Source organism: Melopsittacus undulatus, chromosome 1, assembly GCF_012275295.1.
Source record: "Melopsittacus undulatus isolate bMelUnd1 chromosome 1, bMelUnd1.mat.Z, whole genome shotgun sequence".
NCBI lineage: Eukaryota > Metazoa > Chordata > Aves > Psittaciformes > Psittaculidae > Melopsittacus > Melopsittacus undulatus.
The window spans coordinates 100,786,604-100,808,412 of NC_047527.1; the positions used below are offsets into that span (position 1 = coordinate 100,786,604).

Here is a 21,809-nt window from a genome sequence, read left to right on the forward strand (position 1 = left end):
GAAGAGTGGGCAACAGCTCTGTGGTGCCAGTTGTCCCCACAGCCAGGTTAAATTGTGGGAAGCCACATCTAACTGTCTCCTGGGGATGGCTAGCAACCAGAAATGCAAACAAGGTATGGTATCTGTTGGGTGCAACATCAGCAATGGGGCATGGCATCTGCTTGGTGCATCATCAGCAACAGGACATGGCATGTCTGCCCCTCCTTCTCACTCTCACTCTCCTTCTCTCTCCCCCTCTCCCTCTTTCTCCCTCTCTTCCTTTCCTTCAGGCTCTGGGAAAATAATGGAACACGACCTCCTAGAAACTATCTTAAACCAAGCTAAGCAGGTGATTGGGAAAAGCCAGCAACAATTTCTCAAAGGCATACCAGATTAGCACAATCATCTTCTACAAGAAAATGTTTTCTGATGACATGGAAACAGCAGTGGATATTGTTTACTTGGACTTTAATGAAGCAGTTGACACTGTTTCCCACGATCTCCTCCTAGGCAAGCCAGCAAGCTATAGATTAGGTAGGCGGCCTGCAAAATGTGCAGGAAATTGGCTAACAGGCCACAATCAGAGGGTGACAACTGTTTTTACTCAGCCTGGGAGACTTCAACCAGTGGGGTCCTCAGAGATTGATGCTGAACTCCATGCTCTTCAACATCTTTATAAATTATCCAAATGATGGGATTGAAAGCACCCTCAACAGAGATGGCTGATAACACCAATCTGGGTGGTGAGGTGGACATTTCACAGGGAAAGCAAATTTACAGCAAGAACTGCATGAACTTTAACAAAGTGCAAAGTCTTGCATAGCTAAAAAAAACAGTACAGTCCCTATCTCTGTTAGCAAGTATTAATCTGAGACATCATCTCTGGCAAGGCCAATATTTTGGTTTAATAAAGACATCACACATCTTCCTTCTTTTTCTGAGACCCTGTGAGATTCAGCCTAAGGTATTAGGGAATATGGCATACAATGAATTACAGTGAAGATTTAGAAGAGTGGTTATTCCCACAAGGAAATGGAATGGGGATGGTGAGTGGGGGAGGTTAAATATTAAAAGTCTTACCTCCCCATTCAAGAAACAATAGAGAACAGCAACAACAAAACCCTAGGTAAATGGGAGAGAAAAAAAAAAGTAATTCAAAACTTTCAGTAAATGCTAGAAAATAGCTGGATTTAGAACAAACAAACAAACAAAACCAAAATCCTAGTATACAAAACAGACACACACAGTCTGAGAACTGTGCATGCAAAATAGTTATAATGAAGAGAAATTTCTTTTTAACAGAAGCAGAATTCACTGTATAATCACCTGGAAAGATCCCAGTCCCAATTCAAACACTAGTCTCTCCCGCTTACTGACATTTTCAGGAGAAAAAGCAAACACCGTGTAGTGAATTCCAAACAAGGGGATAAGCAGTAGTGTAGAGCGAGCCAGTCTCCTGTTATAACAGAGTGAAAAAACTTTAATGCAGCCTTGTAATAAACAACTTGTGTTTTAATTACAGAAGAGAACACAGAAAATATTTTGTTGCTTGTTTGTTGGGATATACATACACTGGATAATTATACAAACAAATATACAACATTCCCATTTGTTCCCAAACATTGATTTCACACACACTGTAGTTTGTTCCCACTTCTTCACACTGCTACAGTAATAGCACACTAGTAATGCTTAATGCTTTGTACTGTTATTTTAACTCGCATTATTACAATCAGTAATTTTTTCTTCCATGCCAAACATGAAGAGATTAATCTTGCTAAGGGATTCAGACTGCTACCACAATACAATAATAAACCTCTTACCCAATTGCTTAATCCTGGTGGAGTGTTTGAAATCACTTTTTTGTGTGTATGTGTGAATTTATTTCTACATAGAAAACAATTCCAAACCAGCAATACAGATAAAGCTAAAACCCCCTGTATGTTCTTATGACTGTTCTTCAAGGCCTTGATTTTGATCTCATTTATACTGCTGAAAACTTAAGTGTAATTCCACTGTATAACTATTTTCCATGGCATCAGAATAAAAAGGTTTTAGAAGGAAATTAAACAAAGCATAAACAAAAGGGCTGGAAACAAACGTGTGTCCCTGTAAGCACTTAGCTGAGTATGGATGTAATTCCCCAAAAGCAGGGATCCAGCCAAGACTTATTTATGTCTTGGTCAGTGTCATTTGCTGATTGAGCAGCAAAAAAGATCAAAGAGAATGCAAATGTTGATCTGAAAATAAGGCAAGTGTTTTATTATAAACAAAGTAAACTCCAGAACATTTTCAAAGGGGAAAAAATAAGACCGATTTCCTTCAAGTAAGCTAAGGAGGTAGATGGAGTGTAAAGGAAGCTAAAAAGCCATAAAGATTTTTGGAAGAGAATACTTTTAAAAATTAAAAAGTTAACAATGCTTATATCTACATGGTATATTGCAGACACACTGAATTTAATAATACGCGTTCAAAAAAATCCCCAAAATGATATGTTTGTCTTACTGAAAGTGAAAACTTAATAAATACCTCTCCAAGAACTTAGTGATTATATGTTGTTACATTCAATACTAAACTGGAAATGAGACATCAGTCCATTGCTGGTGTCACACAGTCACATTTTGTGCACTAATGGTGATAAATACATCCCAACCCTTGTCCTGGGATTAGACTAAACACACATGATGAAGACCAAATGCACACCAAATCTCAAGTGTGCTGGAAGACCCCATAACCCAGAGAACACGATTCTCATGAATTATTGAATTGGGCATTGACCTAAAGTTTTTTAATAAGAGGGAACAGCCCTGGAACTCATTGAGGAAGAGCACACACAGTCTACAACTTTGGTGATCTCTGGAAAAAGTAAGATATATAGAAGTGATGCAATGTAATGGACTAAAAAACTCTTCAAGGTCTATTCTAGTCCTTTTTCTCTATGGACATATAATCAGATTAATGAAAAGGGACAGAAATATTGTAGAAAAGATTTTGGAATTATACTGTATCTGTAAACAAAAAAGGATGTAAAGAACATAAGCATCTTAAACTAGCCATGGAATAAAAAATCAAATTAAGGTAGTAACCTGGAAAATGAAGTATCATCTCTCAAAGTCTCTTACCCTTTATACTCAGAATTAATGACAACAAAAGGATAAATGTTACTTTGATTCAAAAGTCACAACAGAATTATCTATTAGTATGTTGTATCTCACCATAGTCACAGGAGATTGATTTTGGGAAGACGCAGAGGAAGATTTTTTTCTATTGTCAATTTTCTGGAATTAATTATATCTGATTAATCATACAGTTAGTTTGTAGGCTCTTGAAATATAATGCCATCATCAACTTATTTAAGATGCTGTCTTCAATATTGCCATAAAAGTCAGGAAGGAAATAAATTAAGAAATAACACATTCTGAAGTTTATAGATTAAAAACCATGAAGAGGAAAAGAATATTTTAATGATAAGAAAAGCATGAATGATACTAATGACTGTGTGGATGACAATCAGTTATGTTTTTTCAAGAGCATTAGGAAGAATTAGGAAGTCACAAAGCAGCACCTGTGAGATAAGCATGTTTATGTCCAATAGTGAAATTAAAAAGTTAAGGTATACAGCAAAATTCTCAGGCACGTAGTAGCCAAAGTTTTCCATCTTCATTTCTTCATATAATATTTCAGACCAGCAAAATACTTGGTTCATGGATCCAAAAGTTTTAAGGACAGTAATCAGCCAGACTTAAACTGGCTGTTTAAAAGTGATATGTTCTCCAAAACTTCTAGCCAAAGCCTTGTTTACATTCCAACAGGTGAAGGAAAGTCTTAGGCAACTTTAAAAAAATTCAAACTGTTGTGTGTTTGTTTTTTTTAAGCTGAAATTCTATTTTTCAGCTGCCATTTTCCTTAAAAACAGTCTAAGTATAAGGTTTTCTCCAATAGCATAGCTATGAATATGGCCTTTCTATAAAGTATTAATACAAGAAGACACAAATACTTGTGTCCTCTGTTTTTTCTCACTCTTCTATTAAATTATGTAAAAACCCATCTTTATTATGAAAAGAATAGAAAGAAGAAAGGTTGTTTAACTTTGACCAGCATCTGAAAGAACCATACCTTATTCTTTCATTGCACATCCATGCTTATTAAGGAGAGCTAAGGTGTCTATGGGTATCACATAGGACATAACTGGGCATGAAGTGAAAATGAAGATGCATGTCACATTGCGCTGCTGAGTAGAATTTCCAGTGATTTCAACTGAATATTCCAGTGTGTCCCTATTCCACATTTTAAAACATGTTTCTAGAAGACAAATGCCATGATCTAAACAAACACAGGAACTGTGAATCAGATGAGAAAAAAGTATTTTGAGCAACTGTGCAATAGGGAACAAGGACCAATGAGTTCTAAATGGTCTAAATAGGTTCTTCCAGCTACTCTGAATGTGATGTAACAAAGATATATCTCTAGATTGAGAGCCTACAGATACAATTGTAAGAACCACCAAGCTGGATACATGATGATGCCATTTGGAAAGAATGAAGGAGACCATCAGAAAACTTGGGTCCTCAACATCAGGGGACCTGAAGCTCCAGAAGCAATTGTGTAAGGAAATTTGTGGTTGTCATTCTTTTTTCTGTCTCTGAGAAAGGGAGGAAAATGTTGGTTAGAGCTTACTCTCCCATCAGATCCAGGTATCTCCACTGCACTGAAGATGTGTATTGTGCCATTTCTGCTAGACCTCACCTGCTTCTGCTGGACTAATTGCAAAGCCATGTAGCTCAAAGAAGACCATTGTAACTTACATGAGATTTAATAGACATGCTATGAAGCTAAGGATAAAATACAGTATAATTTTTACTCTGATAGAGTTTGTTGCTTTCATCTTAGAGGTTTTTACCACCCAGCTTTTTTGAGACAAAATACCACAAACTGTCAAGAGAAGCAAATGATCTTCAAACCACAGCCTTTGAAGAAAGACTGTGTAGTTGTTCTTTTGCTACTTAGGTCTGCATCTTTAAAGTAAGAGAATTGTTCAGTTTAAATGCTGAGTCTTAAGTGAAATTAATTTGGTCAAATATAAACTCTTGCAGTGGAGACATCAAGATTTGTGCTCGTGTAGAAAAACTTTCATCTCACCAAGGTTCAGACATACTGAAATTATTAAGATAATGTCTCTAAAGCCAATGAAGAGAAAAATGCACTTTTAAGATATAGTTCTTGACTGCTCTAGATGCCTCTTTAAGAAGTGAGTCCTGTTGTAAAGCCTATGATTATGTACTGAATGCATCTATTGATGTATATATTGACTAGCTTAAAGTTACGAGATATTTGCAATGATGATATCTATTTTTAGTTAAATTACTTCCACACCTACATTCCTTTTGTTGTTTATGAAGAGTAGCAGGCACTTAGGCATAAAGCTGAATCATCTGTCCCTAAGGAAGGCCTTATCACATCCTAAATCTCTCCATTGACTACAGAGGGAATCTGGACTGAGTTTGCCATACAAATTGCTGCACTGTAGGCTTGTAAAGCTTAGATTAGAGGAATTGGCTGTAACTCAGTGATAAATATGTGGAAAAATTAAACATGACAATATTTAAAATAGAAAGATAAAAGAGCAAACCATGAAGATACAGGATGTCATTAATACTGAAATATATATAGCTTAATATAACTCATGTTTATATAACTTAACATGTTTATAACTTAATATAGCTCATGTTTAATAAACCAAAGTATCTATTTTATCACAAAGATGTTAAACATAATTAATATGTGACTTTCAGGAACCTCAGTAATCCTCCTGACATATATATGCATTTTCCAAAAGCTTAATTAGGCCTGTAGGATTGTTTTCAAAGACCTGAAGTAATACCTAAACACAGCAAGTGATTACAGCTTTTTAATTTTCTCACACATAAAACACATTTTCAGACTAAGGACTTCAAAAGCACTGGAAGTTTGCTGGAAAGTTTAAGTATATTGATTGGAAGTGTACAGAAATTTTTCTGGGCTCCTGTTTAGACTGAACATTTCTTGCCGTTGACTAGGTAAAAGATTTCACCTTAAATTTGCCAGCCTGACATCTTTCTGAAACTCTGCACTTAATGTAAAATTTGTTTCTCTACAAAAGACCAATATGAAGTCCTTGCTGCACCAGGTTATAGATTAAGTAATGAGCCTCATATTTCAAACTAACTCTTCTGGAAGTCCTAATTTTACCTAACTTCTTAGATGTCAGCTTTTCTCAATATAGAACATGCATCTGCTCACTGTTCTCTTTGCTTCTTCCATCTCATTTTACACAGCATCAGTCTATTGACTGAATCTTCTGAGCATCTTTATTGTACTGTTATTTAAATACCTTGGGGAGACGTAAAATCACAAAGAAAATTTATTTTCATGTTTAAAATAATGTTTTTTATGTTTTTTGTTGACTTATTTGTTTTTTTGGTTTTGTTTTCTGTTTTTTTTTACTAGTCAAAATACATAACAAAGCATGCAGCTATAAATTACAAAATAACCTTTTTTCCTTAATGGTGTCAAAGATAATTATTAAGTATTCTTTAGCAAAATGCTGGACTGCTGGATCTGTTTGACAGGACATCTTTTAGGGTGTTGATTTACACTCATGAGATCGCTGTGAAATTCAGGGGGAAGTTAATCAGGAAACATATTGTATATTAGATTTCTGAAAGGTACGCCTCATCTAAATTAATCCTGTGGGCTTCTTTTACAAGTAACAGAGACTGAGGTGCACTACAAGAAAGTGATTAATTCACAAGTGTCTAGACTAAATGGCTTTTATTCTCTTTTCAGGACACCGCACTCTCCATAGGCAAATCTTTGACAATGACTTTTGGCTAGAATATAAAATTTTGATACTAGTTTAACCTCAGCCTTTCCTCACCCCTGGGTCTATACTGATATAACTTCAATAAGTTTGATTTTTACTCCAGATGACATTCTGATTCACTCAATTCTTGCACTGCCCCTGTTGTCCTACCAAATGTTCAGGTGAAACATTTATTCTCCATATGACCAGGGCTCACCTCTTTGTTGCGTTATAAACAGCAACTATTAATAGTTTCTATACAGACACTACCCAAAATCATAAGCAGCATCAGCAATAATTAAAAAATTAAAAAAACCCCAAACCAAACCAGACCATTTTAAATCCTTGATTGTGATGCATCAGCAAAAGCACAGAACAAGAAAATATTCTACATGCAACAAGAACTAAATGAATGCCTGCTTTTGCTTTGCTACCCCTCTGCTAATATCCATTCATTTACTTGCAGCATGCGTCATACAAACACAGTAATGTCACAGGATTGCGTACACTTACAGGGTAATGGTAGATAGTTCTGACATCTTGCAAGAGTGCTGGTTAGCCCTCTTAGGCTTACAGTAGCATTTCTGAACGCAGCTGCTAAATATGACAAGATTAGCATTTTTTTCAGCATATTGTGAACAGGCCAAGGTAGGTCACTTTTAACACATTTTATGAGACACGTCACAAAGATGGAAAGCGGACATGACAGAATGAAAGTACAGCACAAACCAGCTGCTTGACTGAAGCAAAAATAAACAAAAAAAATTAAGATGCACGGGCTGTTTCTGGCAATTGCGATGTGTTGATTCACAGACAAACCAAAGATTGAACAACTTGGAGGCAGGCCGGCAGTTTTACGCATCCAAAATACACATAACTTTTGCAGTCTGGTAGTATACAAAGGGTAACATAACAATATATTAAATGAAAGTTGACTGCACACTTTTGGAGAACAATCAGATAGTAACATAAACTTGTAGGATGGAGATTTATCGAAGATGAATTTGGATCAGATGTTCCTTATTTTCATGTGTAAGCACACAAGACAGTGTGGATCCTTTTCTATTAGTGAAGGGCATTAGTAAGGACACCAAAACCTTTCTTTTGCCCAGCTTCCTTGATGCATGGGGTGGGGCATTCAGTATGGAAGCCAATTGTCTGACTCTCTTAAGTCAGAGGCACTGATTATTTTTTGTCACACACACTAGGACAGGTATGGTCATAAAAGAAGTAGGCACTATTATGGACCAGGACCATAATCTCTACATGTTGCATTCTTGGAAGAGCTGCAATGGAGAGAGAGAGATGTTTAAATTTACAACTAGCCAGAGAGAGGCTATTTTAAAGCAGCTCTCAAGAAGGGTAATCTGAAACGACACAACAAGGCATTTTGAAGGAACTCGTAAGAGATTTTGTATCTGTTATGATGGGCTGAAAAACATGAGAATTGAAAATAGTAATTTCTTGTCAAGATTTTTGTTTTGTTTTCTACTTATGGTTGTCTTGGGGAGATTGACTTCAGGGAAGGTTGGATATTTACAGTATAGATATCTATATAAAGTGGATATCCCTGATCCCTTGAGAATCATCAGAGAGAATAAGTAGTTGAGAGAGAAATGCACACTTATTTGTCAGGGTATATCTGATCTATTTTAAATGTTCACTTTAGGATGGGATGAACAATACAACAAACACCAGTGATTACCCTGACTAAATCTCCATTGACTATAAAGGACAGTATGGTGATTTTTTTAAGCAATTGCCTACAAGGCAAACATCTAAGTTTATTCAAATAAATCAGACTCTGTTTCTGTTGCAGCTCATAAACTGAACAACAAAATAGAATAAACTGAATATAAATAAAATTTCTCACTACTGCTAAATCCTTTAAGCAAATCCCATTTACTAGAGTTTTGGATTTGTTTGGGTTTTTTTCTTTTGGGTAATCAAAACCTGACAAGAGCATCATTAAAGATTACAGTGTAAGAGCTGAAATGAACACAGTATTGTGGCGTGTGCACATCCAGGAAATAGATGTTAGAATCATGTTTCAACTTGCAAAATCAATCTCATTTCTGTGACAATGCGGAGGAAGTACATATGAAAATGACTGTTCCTTCTACAGTATCACTTCTGTGAGGTAAATTTTGCACTGCCTGTTTTTCACAGAGCTGAATTGTGCATTGGTTGTCAGCTAAGACTGATCAAAAACAAGAAGGGAAATTTTAGAGATACTTCATTTTTACTATGACTGAGACTTTCAGAAACAACTAGGGATTTTTAGTGTCTCACTCATTTTTTAATGACCTGATCTGAAATACATTTTATCATGCCAATTTTTACCACAAGAGGGCTGCTCAGCATGTGTTGAAAAGCAGTGCTTGTACAGGCATTTTAAGGTACAGAAACTGAAAATTAAATATCTAAAGATCAATATTCACACTGAAAACTCTTAGTTGCGGGGTGCTGAGGATCTGTTCTTCAGTGACATGCTTAGTGTTGCCATGGTAAGCTAGAAAAAAAAAAATCTCCACCAATGCTTCCTTTACTTCTTATGCCCTGTTTTATTTGATAGGGATTGGTTATAGGTTTTTCTAGTGAGTAGACTTAACATGACAGCACTTGATATTTGCTAGAATTATCAAAAAGTACAGACTTCATTTTGAAAACTCTATTTATGCTGCTCCTCAACCACTGAGGGGACATTTACACACTGGCTTGTGATGGAAAACCTTGCTAGCACTTCTTAGGAGAACAGTAATATTTTAATGCTGTTTTAATTTATTCTGTATCCTATCTAAATTAGGTAGAATAATATCTCTCTGATATTAGACATTGTAAAGTGACCCAAAATTTTTAGAGCACAGAACTGATAGAAGTTCCTCTCCCTCCAACCTTTTTTTAATATCTATTTATTTATTTACTTAATTAATTAATTATTATCAAAGTAGAAACACTGATGGAAGGTAAGAGAGAAAGACAGAAGAGACAGAGGAACCAGAAAGTAATGGGAAGGCAGAAAAGATAGCCAAATAAGAGAAAATTAATATAAATAAGATGATGGATACCAAAACACTACATGAATTAGGGCAGGATCCTCAGATCTCTGTAGGCACACACAGAATGGAATTGGTCACATCTAACTTTATGTATCTAAGATGAATTTAAACTGAACTGTCACTTTCAACTCACTGAACCATGGAAAGAAACAGGCACTTCCAGAGTCTGGGCCGACCTGTATAACAAAGGCATCTAAGACACATGGGATGCGTTGTCTTATGGAAGTGCCCTGGTCTCAGGTTGACCATAGACAACAACTAGACTGCTTAGATTAAATACGAGACTTTAGACAGCTAAAGGCAAACAAGCTGAGTCTCACCGCATGTGTCCTGTGCATGGACTGCAGCTGCATCTGGGAGGAAGAGGGAGGGTGCTAGGGTGGAAGGGGAAAGAAAAAGTTAAACATTCCAAGGATTAAATGAGTGATGTATTATAGTGGCTGAAGCCCATCTTGTCAGACTAAACACCTTAGCATCTGGCAATTTAATGCAAATGAGAGAGTACACAAATTTGAGGCAAAAGTAATTGCAAATTACTGCAAAAATGCAGTTGTAAAGACTTTGTAGGATTCTCAGAGGTGCTTAAGAGAAATAAAATTAGCATTCCGATTAAGGGGAATGAAGTTATGCTCTATTACTAAGGCCATGTAGATCCATAATGAAAAATATCAGGGTTTTGACTTCACTAATAGAACACAGGGAATGACAGAGTTTGTGGGTTCTTTCTGAATATGCTGAAGGGGAGTCCTTTGGGAAACACAGTAAGGTCGGATTTGATTCTTGTAAATTAAAACTGTGCCTCATTGAGAATCTTTGTGCACCCTGCTCAAGTAATTCTATGTAAACTCACTACAAATAGGATAGGCAACCATGTAGTAATAGGAGAAGAAATGTAAAAACAAATTAATAAAATAAAGTACTGAAAATACAGTAAAAGGTTAATCAATGTAAAAGTAGAAAGATTTCATGGGAGAGAGAAATAAAAAAGAAAAAGTGGATCTATATAGCTGTAGGTTGAGGGACTTCTTCACCTTGCTAATCAATAGCTAATGATTTCCTGAGGCTAAACTTGTTCCCAGGCCAAAACACCAACTGCATTTACAAAACCCCTGGACTTACAGATCAGATGTAAATGGTTTGTAAAACTGAACTTCTTTAATGAGCAGAAAACAGACTATACAATTCTATACCACTGCAGTGATTGCAGGTGCTGATCCACTGTGTGCAAGCAGACTCATTCAGCCCTCTTATCCAGACACAGGGTACAGACCCAGAAGCAGGGATGCTTCTCAGTAAAGTTGTTATTTAGTTCTGTCTCATCTAATTTTTGAAGTTACTAATATAGCTGTATGCCTTTTACCTTGTCACCCTGCTAGCTTTGTATTTAGTGGTGAGAAACAGACCATGAAGTGAGATTTATTTTACCTATTTTAAACGTGAATGAAGAATTCATGAAGAATGAAAGAAGTTGTACTGAGAATTTTATTCTCTGGAGTGTGTAGAACTCTACTGACTGTGGAAGGAGTAGAGCACAATTATTTTGAAGGGGGCCTACAGGGATGCTGGGGAGGGACTCTTCATTAGGGACTGTAGTGATAGGACAAGGGGTAACAGGTTCAAACTTAAACAGGGGAAGTTTAGATTGGATATAAGGAGAAAGTTCTTTACTGTAAGGGTGGTGAGGCACTGGAACAGGTTGCTCAAAGAAGCTGTGAATTCTCCATGCCTGGCAATGTTCAAGGCTGGATTGGATGGAGTCTTGGGTGACAGGGTCTAGAGTGAGGTGTCCCTGTCCATGGCAGGGGGGTTGGAACTACATGATCTTAAGGTCCTTTCCAATACTATTTTACAATTCGATGATTCTATGATCTAGGTGGATTCCATACTGTCTTGCTAAAAGTATAAACACTGTTGTGCTCTTCATGAAAGAAAGACAACTCTGTTTCTCAACTCTTTAATTGAAAACAAGTCCAGAATTTGTAGTCTTGTTACCAATAACTCTACTTTGCATTGCAAACACCACCAAATCAAAAGAACTTTCCCTGACTTCTCAAAGGGGTGTGAGGTATTTCAGGATCATCTTCTGATACTAGGAAATAACCTGAAAACAAGTTGGAAAAAAAAATAGGGAGGATATCTGAGGTCTTCTTTATTGTCCTTGTCCAAAATAGATTAAAATCAGTTTACATTAGTGGATGACAGCAATTTTCTTTCACCTGACTTTTTTGTCTATAACTTTTAGGGCTCTTACATTGCTTTAACATGTGACAGGTCAGTTTTGTTTCTCTTCACTGATTTGAGTAGGTGTGTCTTTCAAAACCCAGTGGATTGCTTTGGTGCTTTTTTTCAGTGATTTGGAGGAACATGAGATTTACATATTTTTTTGTCTATGTACTTGTAAAGTCAATGAATGTCACACGAAAATCTAGGACGTATATAGGAAACCTAGTGAGGGTCTCTATAATTTACAAAGCTCCCCCATTATAGATAACATTCAATGTCTTCTATAAACTCTACATTAGTGCACTTTTAATTCCATCAAAGCTAAATTTAACCTATTGTAACTGAAAGCTAGTATGGTAACTACAACAATAATTTGACACAGAAACAGTATTTCTATGAGGAAACCACTATCACCTCTCCCAAGGCTGAATCAAAATTACTGCTTGCAGATTATGTCTCTGGCTAAAAATGAATATTTAGCAAATAGTAATTTGAACTGGACCTTTTTGTCCAATAGTTCTGACCTTTGCACAGATCTGAGCCTTGAAGGGGAAACAGAAATATCAAGGAGAGCCAAAAATCATGCCTACACTGTTCATTCAGATTTGCTAACTTCTATAGCGTTGATATACAATGATGAAGAAAGCTATTGTTACACCCAGATGAAATAATGAAGAGATAAAGCTCTAATATTTAGCTGTACTCTAGGGAAGAAAGCTGGTAGTAGAGAGCAGAATTCTTCCATCAAAACAGTCCTTTAATGAACTGCATCTTCAAGGTTAAATGTCATTATCCTTCCTTTATATTTAACTCTGGAGAATTTATTTTAACACACTAGATTATTCTCAGAGACTCCAGAGCATAAACTAATGTCATGCATTATGGAATAATTCTGATGGAGGTGCAGTAACATAACTATAGCGTAGAAGACAAAAGCATGTTTAGTGAGAAAAACCTACCACACCAAATGAGGTTCTTAAATGGTTTTGAGTATACATTACTGTTTGAAATGAAGAATATGTATGTCCAAATCCAGACATAAAATACCTTAGAATGTGATTAACTCATTATCCTTAAAAGAAACAAAATAGCAAAACCCACAGAGTATTTATTGTCACAATCTGCTTTAAGAAGTGGATTTTCAAGCATTATACGTGTCTTAGTCCTGTCAGCTAGCAGAGCTCATCATTGGTCTGGCTATACTGAGTTTATATCATCTGCAGCTCCGAAGCTTCAGCTACATTGCTTTGACTCACCTGCCTTACACGTTATACGACATCCCTGCAGGCAACCTTCCAAGTTTCAACCTATCTCTATAAACCCTCCTTAATGAAAAAAGAGAATGCTGCCTCTGTTGAATAGGCCTGGGCTTGCAGAAATTTCATCAGTTGAAACAGCTCTGTGTTTTCACTGGAAATATATAAGAGGGATTACAGTTTGGAAATCTATCTATCACTAATGATACAGGTGCAGAGCAAACAAAGTGCTAAGGCTATCATGTGAACCATATGCACAACTTCAGACTAGGCTGATCCTGAGGTAGTATACAGTTGTTTAAGCCACCTTCATTAAGACTTAATTCCATATTAAGCCACTGTAACGTAGTGGACTTTGAGCACATACTCGTACTCCCCAAGGCAGGAGGAATTTGTTCCTGGGCAATTAACCAGTCACCTGATTGAACTACACATTTCCTTTTATGCACAATGTTATTTACAAAAGCATAATGAGAAGTTCACCCTTCCAGATCAAAAAATCCTTCTGCATGGTGACAGCACCATCTTTCTTGTCCTTTCCATAGCCCAGGCTCTAAAGTCTACGTACTTGCTTGGAATACACCCTAATAATTCCTCAGATGTAAAACTAAAACCACTGTATTTGAAGCATGCTAGTTGCTGAAGTGAGACACAAGAAATCAATGTCAAGGAGAAGCAGAGACACTGTAGGGAAAATAAACTTCTTTTGTTCTTATATGGTAGAGTCAAAAATGTAAAAGCAAAAGATAAATGGATGACCATGGATGTTGGTGTGCATCAAGCTTTGATGTAAATTGAAAGCACATTCAAGATCAGAGATGTCAGAATTATTCCCCATTGTCTGCAGTCTCGCAACAACTGCTGCATGACCAGTTGCTTCTACTCCACACTTAGCTTTAAACTAAGTAACCAAGTCAAAGAAACAAAGGTGCAAACTGATCTGGGGACAAATAAAATTCTAAATCTATCTTTCAGCCTACCTATGCATTCAAAACAACAGACTTAGCTATGAGTGATGAGGGAAAGGGAAAAGAGCCAGAATTGTCTTATTTGGAAGGTCCCACACTGGCTTGCCATTTCAGATTTCTGAAAAATTATCTGAATCTCCAAAACCATTATCTTTCCCAATAAGAAACCTGCCCTGATAAAGGATACAACACTACATCTAAATCCATGGTTAATTCATAAGGATGGTTTGCCATAGCCAGCAGATCTCTATATTGCTAATCTCCATGACAAATGAAGTTTATCAATACAGATCAAAATTAGGATATTCACTTTGATGAAGTTCAGTGACTTCAGAAACACATTTGAGGTCTGTACCCCATTTTCTTTATGAAGGCTACCTTATTTTTGTTAATCACTAAACTTGAATGCATGGCAACAGGTTACAGAAAATTCAGTTAACTGTAGTCAGTTGTACATTAAGGTAAGAAGCTTTATATTGTGCACACTGCTAAAGTATTTGTGGTATTTCAGAAAGAAATGCTGGAACAAATTTAGGTATATCTAACATTTCACACAGTACATGTGCAGGAAAAGACCTTTATTTACACATGTACACAGCAAACAAACATTTACGTATAAATTATGCTCACTCGAGCTAACAGATGTTATGAGTGCTGTTCCATATCAGTTATGGCAATCAAGCCATGATGTTTTATGCTTTGAAAGTCATTTATGTCTGAAATATCTAGCTATATGCTATTAACATATCAGTAGGAATTCATTCTAGCCTTTTTTTTGTGCCTAAACCTCCTTGGAAAAAGGGCTAACCCAACCCTTGATAGAACAGTTGAGAGTACCTCAATCTTTGAATTACTGTTTCTTCTTAAAAAAACCCCAGAAAGAATATGTCTATAAAGAGAACAACACTGTTGAATACAACATGGCACTGTTCTCTCCCTCACTAACCTGCACACCTCCTTAATCTTTCTAGAAAAGGACCATCTATTAGTGGCTTCTCTTTTAATGCAAACACATTCTTTTCCAGCTTGGGGCTTGCTCTTGTAACAGGGAAAAAAGGCTGTGTTTTGTTGACTTAGGACACAATCTGTGGACAAAGAACATTGTTTTCTAAAGCTGCCACAGAGCATGGAGTCCAGTGTAATTTTTAAGTCACGATTGGAGAATTGTTGAGCACAAAACTTAGACAACTTTCAAAAAAGTCAGCTAGACCATAAATCACACATAAATCAGTGTTATAACTTTTCCTCTGTCCATACATCCACTGAAGTCATAAAATTGCCAACAAAAATACCTTACAGCAAAGTGCACAAATACTATTTAAAGACAATAGTAATCCTATTTTTATTACTATTTAAAATAGAAAGCAGCAGGAGTCAGCCTCCATCATACACATATCACCTGTGCACAAAAAGGCATGATGGACTTACACTCTAACCACCTTCTAAGAATTTTGAAATAACAGAAGCAGAGCACTTTTTACATTGCCTTCATCACAGATGATCTTGTAACCATAAGAAACAAGCTGGTAATAAAAAACAGACTCTGTCAAAGTTCCAGTAAAGCACTTGCATATCATTGGAAATGGATGGAATATTCTCTAAAAATATTCATTTTCTTTTCTGGAATATCCTTCTAAGAAGTGGCCCAGAAAATAACAAAGCCACTTTCAAAGTGGACGCAGTTTTAGGTCTGATCTCATTATCACTGTAAGAATGCAAAAGACGCATACTAGATGAAAGTACAGTGTTTAGGTTATGAAGCTAGATTTGAAAGCCAGAAATGTATGTTTATGTTTCTCTACTTGCTACCGGCGCTGGGGTGTGGAATTTGAGTAGCCCCCCTTTGTGCTAGCTGTTCAACTGGAATAACAGCTCACAGGAACATTATAAACCCACTAATTATTTTGTGCTGCTTAATTTTACAACAGTTGAGACCACAGCAAATCTACAGATAGATAATCAAAAGCTTTTCAATTACCTAATCTGAAAATAAAAAATCCCTGTGTAATTATATTCTTGCTGTTTATGGTACATAGACTACATGATTTTACATTCCTAACAAGTACATTCTTTTTCTTTTTTTTCTTTTTTTTCCCAATCCCTAACTGAAAAGATTGGTAGAAATTAGTATCTACCTCCCCAAAAATAATCTAAAACAGAAACCAAAAACTCCTCAAACCAACATCTAAAACAATAACTTGTCTTGGGAAATGTAAAGAAAAAGTGTAGTTATGAATTCAAACTTCAAATAAATCCATCAAGAATTAGTGTCAAATCAAATTAGCAATCATGTACTCTTCCATCATCTCTTAGATATGAGAACTAGGTCCTTGCTGATCATGCACTGATGCCACATGTTCATCTCTGTTTTCCATTGTATTTTCTTGTGATAGTAAAGGATTAGCTCAGGGACATGAATTCCTTTCATTGCTGGATTAGAGGGCATTCCAGTACTCAACTGATATTACCTGGGGTTAAGAAATTAAAGTGCCATACTAAAGAACATACTGTTCATCAAACATCAGTCATTTTCTTGTCAGAAATGAGACTTCTGGCATAAAGACCCTGTCAATAATAATTAGTGCTGGCAGTCTGAGCACTTGCAGCAAGACAAAGCGGTAGCAGAATGAATCACTGAGTGTCCAGTGACTTTGTAGGTGAACTGTAGAGGAGTGTTGTTTATCAAAACATTTGCATTACAACATTGCTTTTTCTGCCCTAACCCTCTAGGTTGCACCGTATGCAAAATCATACCTACCTATGATATATGCCATGTTTCTCCTTTCTTTCCAGCAAGATGCTGATTGGAGGAATGACGTAGACCTGAATTAGCTAGATATATGTGGGGTTTATTTTCATTTCATTGAGTTTTCAACATGTGATACAAAATTTATGAAGAATCTGTTAAAGCAAGAGCAGAAACAAGCTTCCCCCACCAAAATTACACTAAAGATAAACTGGAAATAATAATAATAAAAAAATCAGTTAAATGTGTTTGATCCTTGAAAAAGAATGAATAAACAGACTTGATGAAATTGTGTAGGCCCTTTTAATCTTAAGGGTTATTCCAACATGCATCTACATCATGCATACCTACTGAAATATTGTAGTGGTTTATGGTAGTGATACTGTTAAGATGATATTCTGTCCATAAAGAATCTTTCTGCAATGCAACAAAGCTCATGAAAATAACAGCATGCCTATAAGCTTTGTGTTGGCATTTCTATGGGTATATGGCTTTTTGGGCGGGGGTGAATGTACTCCCTCTACAATAACTTGACTAAAACCAGGATGCCTGAAAGCAGATTCTGACATACCATAATACACACTATTGGCTGGATTTCTCATGGGAAAAACAGCGAAGCCTTGCCAGATCAGTTTATTATGTTTCCAAAAATTCCAGGCAGGGAACTGACGTATGAAAATGCATGCAAAAAACAGGCCTGATGTGACACACCGTGTGGTGAACCAGCCATAATAGGGTTGTGAATATTGTTTCCAGTTGCCAGAACTGTGAGTGCACATTGGATTCATGCACTTCTGATGTGCTGCTACTTGGCTCTCATCATACGGTGTCACGGTGCCCCTAAATAACCTACTACTGCTTCAAAATATTTACATATTGTGCAATTGAAGACTACTAACAATCAGGTAGTACTATCTGTCTGGAAGCATGTTCAATAAAATTTAACTGGATGGAATATACTGGTACAAATACAAGAAACTGTCATTTGTCCTCTAGGATTAAGTACGCCATGTCTGTAATCATGGCACATTACAATTGTTTATGCGATTCATTCAGCAGGTGGGGTGAGAAACCTTTCTGAACTATGATTATAGTTGTCTTAATTATACTAGGAATACCACCAATATCTCTTTATGCTTCCCCAGCCCTTGAGGTTCTTTCTTAGAACTTCTCATTCAGATAAAAAATTATTGCATCTGTATTACTGACCTTGCTTTGGTTTGATGTTCAATTTGGTGGAATTATTCAGGACTGACAAAAGATTAACTGAAACCAGAACATGGTTCAAGAAACAAAATATGTCTTTGTTATGCCTTTGGCAGTTTACTTCTAACAATATGAAGTAAATAATGATTATGATGACTGTTAGGAGGAAATATGAAAGTTGCTTTAGGCTCTCAGGAAAAAGACCAAAAGAATCATAAAATTAAAATGCACCTTTAAAAGAGTGGCTTTCATTTATTTTTTAATTCCTTCCTCATTAATAACATTTTTTGATGAATCTAGCCCCCATTCATTTCAGCCATATGGAGGAGTTTCTATTGAAAACATCAGTAAAAGAAAAATGAAATTATTGTTCTCTCAGAATCTGACATGCTTTGAGCCGTTCAGTCTGAAATGGGATGAGCAGCATGCAGGCAGCTCTGAGGAGGAGATAAATGTGTGAAGAAATACCTGTTAGGCGTGAGACTGGTAATGAATGACCAAACATACGTGTTAATAAAATTGAAGTTTATAATCACTAAAGTATTTGACTGCCACAGAAAATTGTTAGGAAACAGCTACATGTTTCCGAGTTTTTGTCAGCCAAAAGGCAAAGGCTATTGTATATAATGACTCTCAGGTTATTTAGAGAGAAACTCAGAATTTTTATGGGAGTAAAGCACTCATTATTGTGGTGCAAATTATACAAATTATTTTATTTATTTTTTTTAAAGCAACTCTTACATTCTCTAGTGGCTGCAGTATATTAATTAATCATTAGCTCCCCAGTAGTGCACTCTTCTGTTGTGTTCCTGTCATAGCTCACAGCTAACTTCAGTAGTGGTAATTTTTAATAATGAATGTGCAGTAGTAACAATACATAATTAATCTTTGAATTTAAGCACATCCCAAGGCTTTTAAAGTCAAATACAGGTTTAAGTGATTTGCAGAACCATGACCATAATATCTACAAAATAAAACTGGAGGTAGATTTTCCTAACAACAACAATGAAAAAAACCCCGGCACATTAAGAGGACCTAAACGAAAACATATACCATACATATAAGGAAATAAATCCTACTCAAAGTCAATAGCAAGTTATGGGGTCTTTTCTTTTTTGATGATGAAGATCCTGACTAAGGAATTATTCCAAAAAGTGGAAGGCTGATATTAGAATAAATCTCAATCACTGCTGCAGATACCATGTGATACTGCCTTCAGAAATAGTCTGGACATCTTTCTCAACCACAACTACTCTGTCTCATGAACTAAAGGCAAAGTATTTACATATGCTGTGGAATAAAAATCTGGATGGAGAATTTGGTCTAATGGAATGAAGTTTCATACTCTGAAATAGCAAAATAGGAAGTGAAAAAATGCTTAATATGAACCACAATCTAAATGCCACAGAGATTTCAATATGGTGACATAACCATACTACGATCTGTCTTTTTCCTTCATTACAACAGCTGTCCTTTTACAGGATACATATGTACAAATATTGAGTATGTCTGGTGTTTATCTGCAGATTTATTAATTTAATTTCTTTTTATCATGTCAGCATGACTTTCCTGTTGTTGAATCTGTTTGGATAAACAACACTCCATAGCACATACATAAATGCAAGATCAATTTATACACACCCATTTATAAAGTTGCAAAAAAATATGAAAAGTAATGGCAGCAAATGAAACAAAAAATAGGATGCTTTCTCTTGGTTTTGGTGGCTAACTATACACATAGGAAAAATATCAGTAAAACCCAGTCACCATATTGATCAAAAATGAAAAGGATGTTTCATAATCTAGTTAAATCACTGGAGTCTATGGCATGCTTTGCTTCATATGTGAAAGATGTGCAGCAGATTCTAAAGATGCACGTAGCAGGTTGTAATCAGAACTAGCTCTGCACATCTTTGGTATTAATTACAATCTAAGATTCAGTGGATGTCTTCCCAGCAGCACATACATGGGAAATCTTCATGCAAGCCCTAGGCAAACCATGCATACAATTAACCTATTCACTACAATTTCACCTGAGATTTAATTCTGAGATATATGTGTCTGTAGAATGAATTCAAAGCTCTATTTTTGTCTGTGGAGCAAGCTTCAAGGGCAGTACTTTCAGTAAGTGAATGTCTGACTATAGACATGAAAAAGTGATGCATGAAATCTTATTATTTTGCAATGTGGAAATGTAAACAAGGCAATAGGAAAGAAGAGCAGAAAAATAGGCAGCTGGAGGACATATTTTCCACTGAAAATTGTCATTTAGGTGGATGATGTCATTATACTATGAGTGTGGTTACTGAGGGTAAACGTGATCACTGAATAGTGTTCTAAGGAAGTACTATCAAATATGCATCTCCTACTTTACCCTGACATCCTTTATTTTTAAGGTTTATATGACTTGTCTTTTTTTCACCAGAAATCCAGTGATAAATCAGAAATCCTTACCTATATTTGTGAGTGCCAGAAAACACTAGAGTTCACAAAAAAAAAAAAGAAAAGCAAATGTGCACAGTGTTTAGGCTGAAAAGCCAAGAAAAATGTGCTGCCACATGTCCTAGTTATTAAAAACATTTATATATTTTTTGTATGGAGAATGACCGCATGAACTTAAACTGGGGATGATGACCATTTCAAGTGGCCAGCATCTGTCTTCTAATGAGGTGGAAACTAAAAAAAACCTAGCTTTAAAAAAACTGTAAATCACAAAGTTTTAAAGCTTCTGAAGGAAATTTTTTGGATTTGTTGTGCATTTTTAAGCCATTCTAGGTACGGAGGGGAATTGTTTAGCTTAAGTGGAATGCACTCATAGTTACAAGGAACACAAGAAAAAGCAATTTTAAGAGATCTTCCTAAATTAGAATTTAACACTAAGTTAATGAAATCTTTCTGTCAAATCTCATTGCTTTCAATGAACTTTGGACCATGTCGCTGGAATGTATGAAGCGCAGCAAACTGCCTCATGAGTATAATCATATTTATACCTGATCAGTATCCTAACTTCCGGATAACTGACCTGTAAAATTTTTATTTTGTGTTTTGGTTTTATTTAATCTTGTATTTATGCTTATTTTCTAGGCCTTTTAAAGAAAGGCTAAAACTTCCATTAAAATGCACTTCAGTGGCATTTGGATTTAAAAAAAAGTAAAAATCAACCAAAGAAATTTAATAGATACTGTAACTCTTTTTGAAAATCAAATTAGTTCAGATAAGGTGTCTTTTTGACTTTGTCTTTTTTTCCTATGTGTATATTAGAAAACTAAGTTGATTACTGCTTTATTTGTACTTACAAGTAAATGCTGGATTCATTGCCCCCAATATCAGGTGACTGGAGTTTCTGCACAAGTATCACAATTATGCCAATAAAAAGAACAAAATTTATCTAGGGAAAAAGAAAGGAAAAAATTATGACAATTATATATTTTTTTTTAAGTATGAGAATGAGACATTCCCAGTGACTTGCTGGCTCCATTGCCTTATACAAACTGCAGCCTAAAAGTTCTGTAGAGTTAGGAGTACTGGGAT

At 35.9% G+C, this 21,809-nt stretch overlaps 1 protein-coding gene across 1 annotated transcript in view; it reads right to left on the minus strand.

The window, feature by feature from the left end:
- LOC101877234 (pituitary adenylate cyclase-activating polypeptide type I receptor) overlaps positions 1–21,809 on the minus strand; it is a 133,248-nt gene that overhangs the window by 2,354 nt on the left and 109,085 nt on the right. The window contains exons 13-16 of the mRNA XM_031049800.2: positions 21,575–21,666; positions 7,334–7,417; positions 1,306–1,435; positions 1,060–1,101 (exon numbers count right to left, since the gene is read on the minus strand). Of these exons, the coding sequence (XP_030905660.1) occupies positions 1,060–1,101; positions 1,306–1,435; positions 7,334–7,417; positions 21,575–21,666 (348 nt within the window). The remainder of the gene's footprint in view (positions 1–1,059; positions 1,102–1,305; positions 1,436–7,333; positions 7,418–21,574; positions 21,667–21,809) is intronic.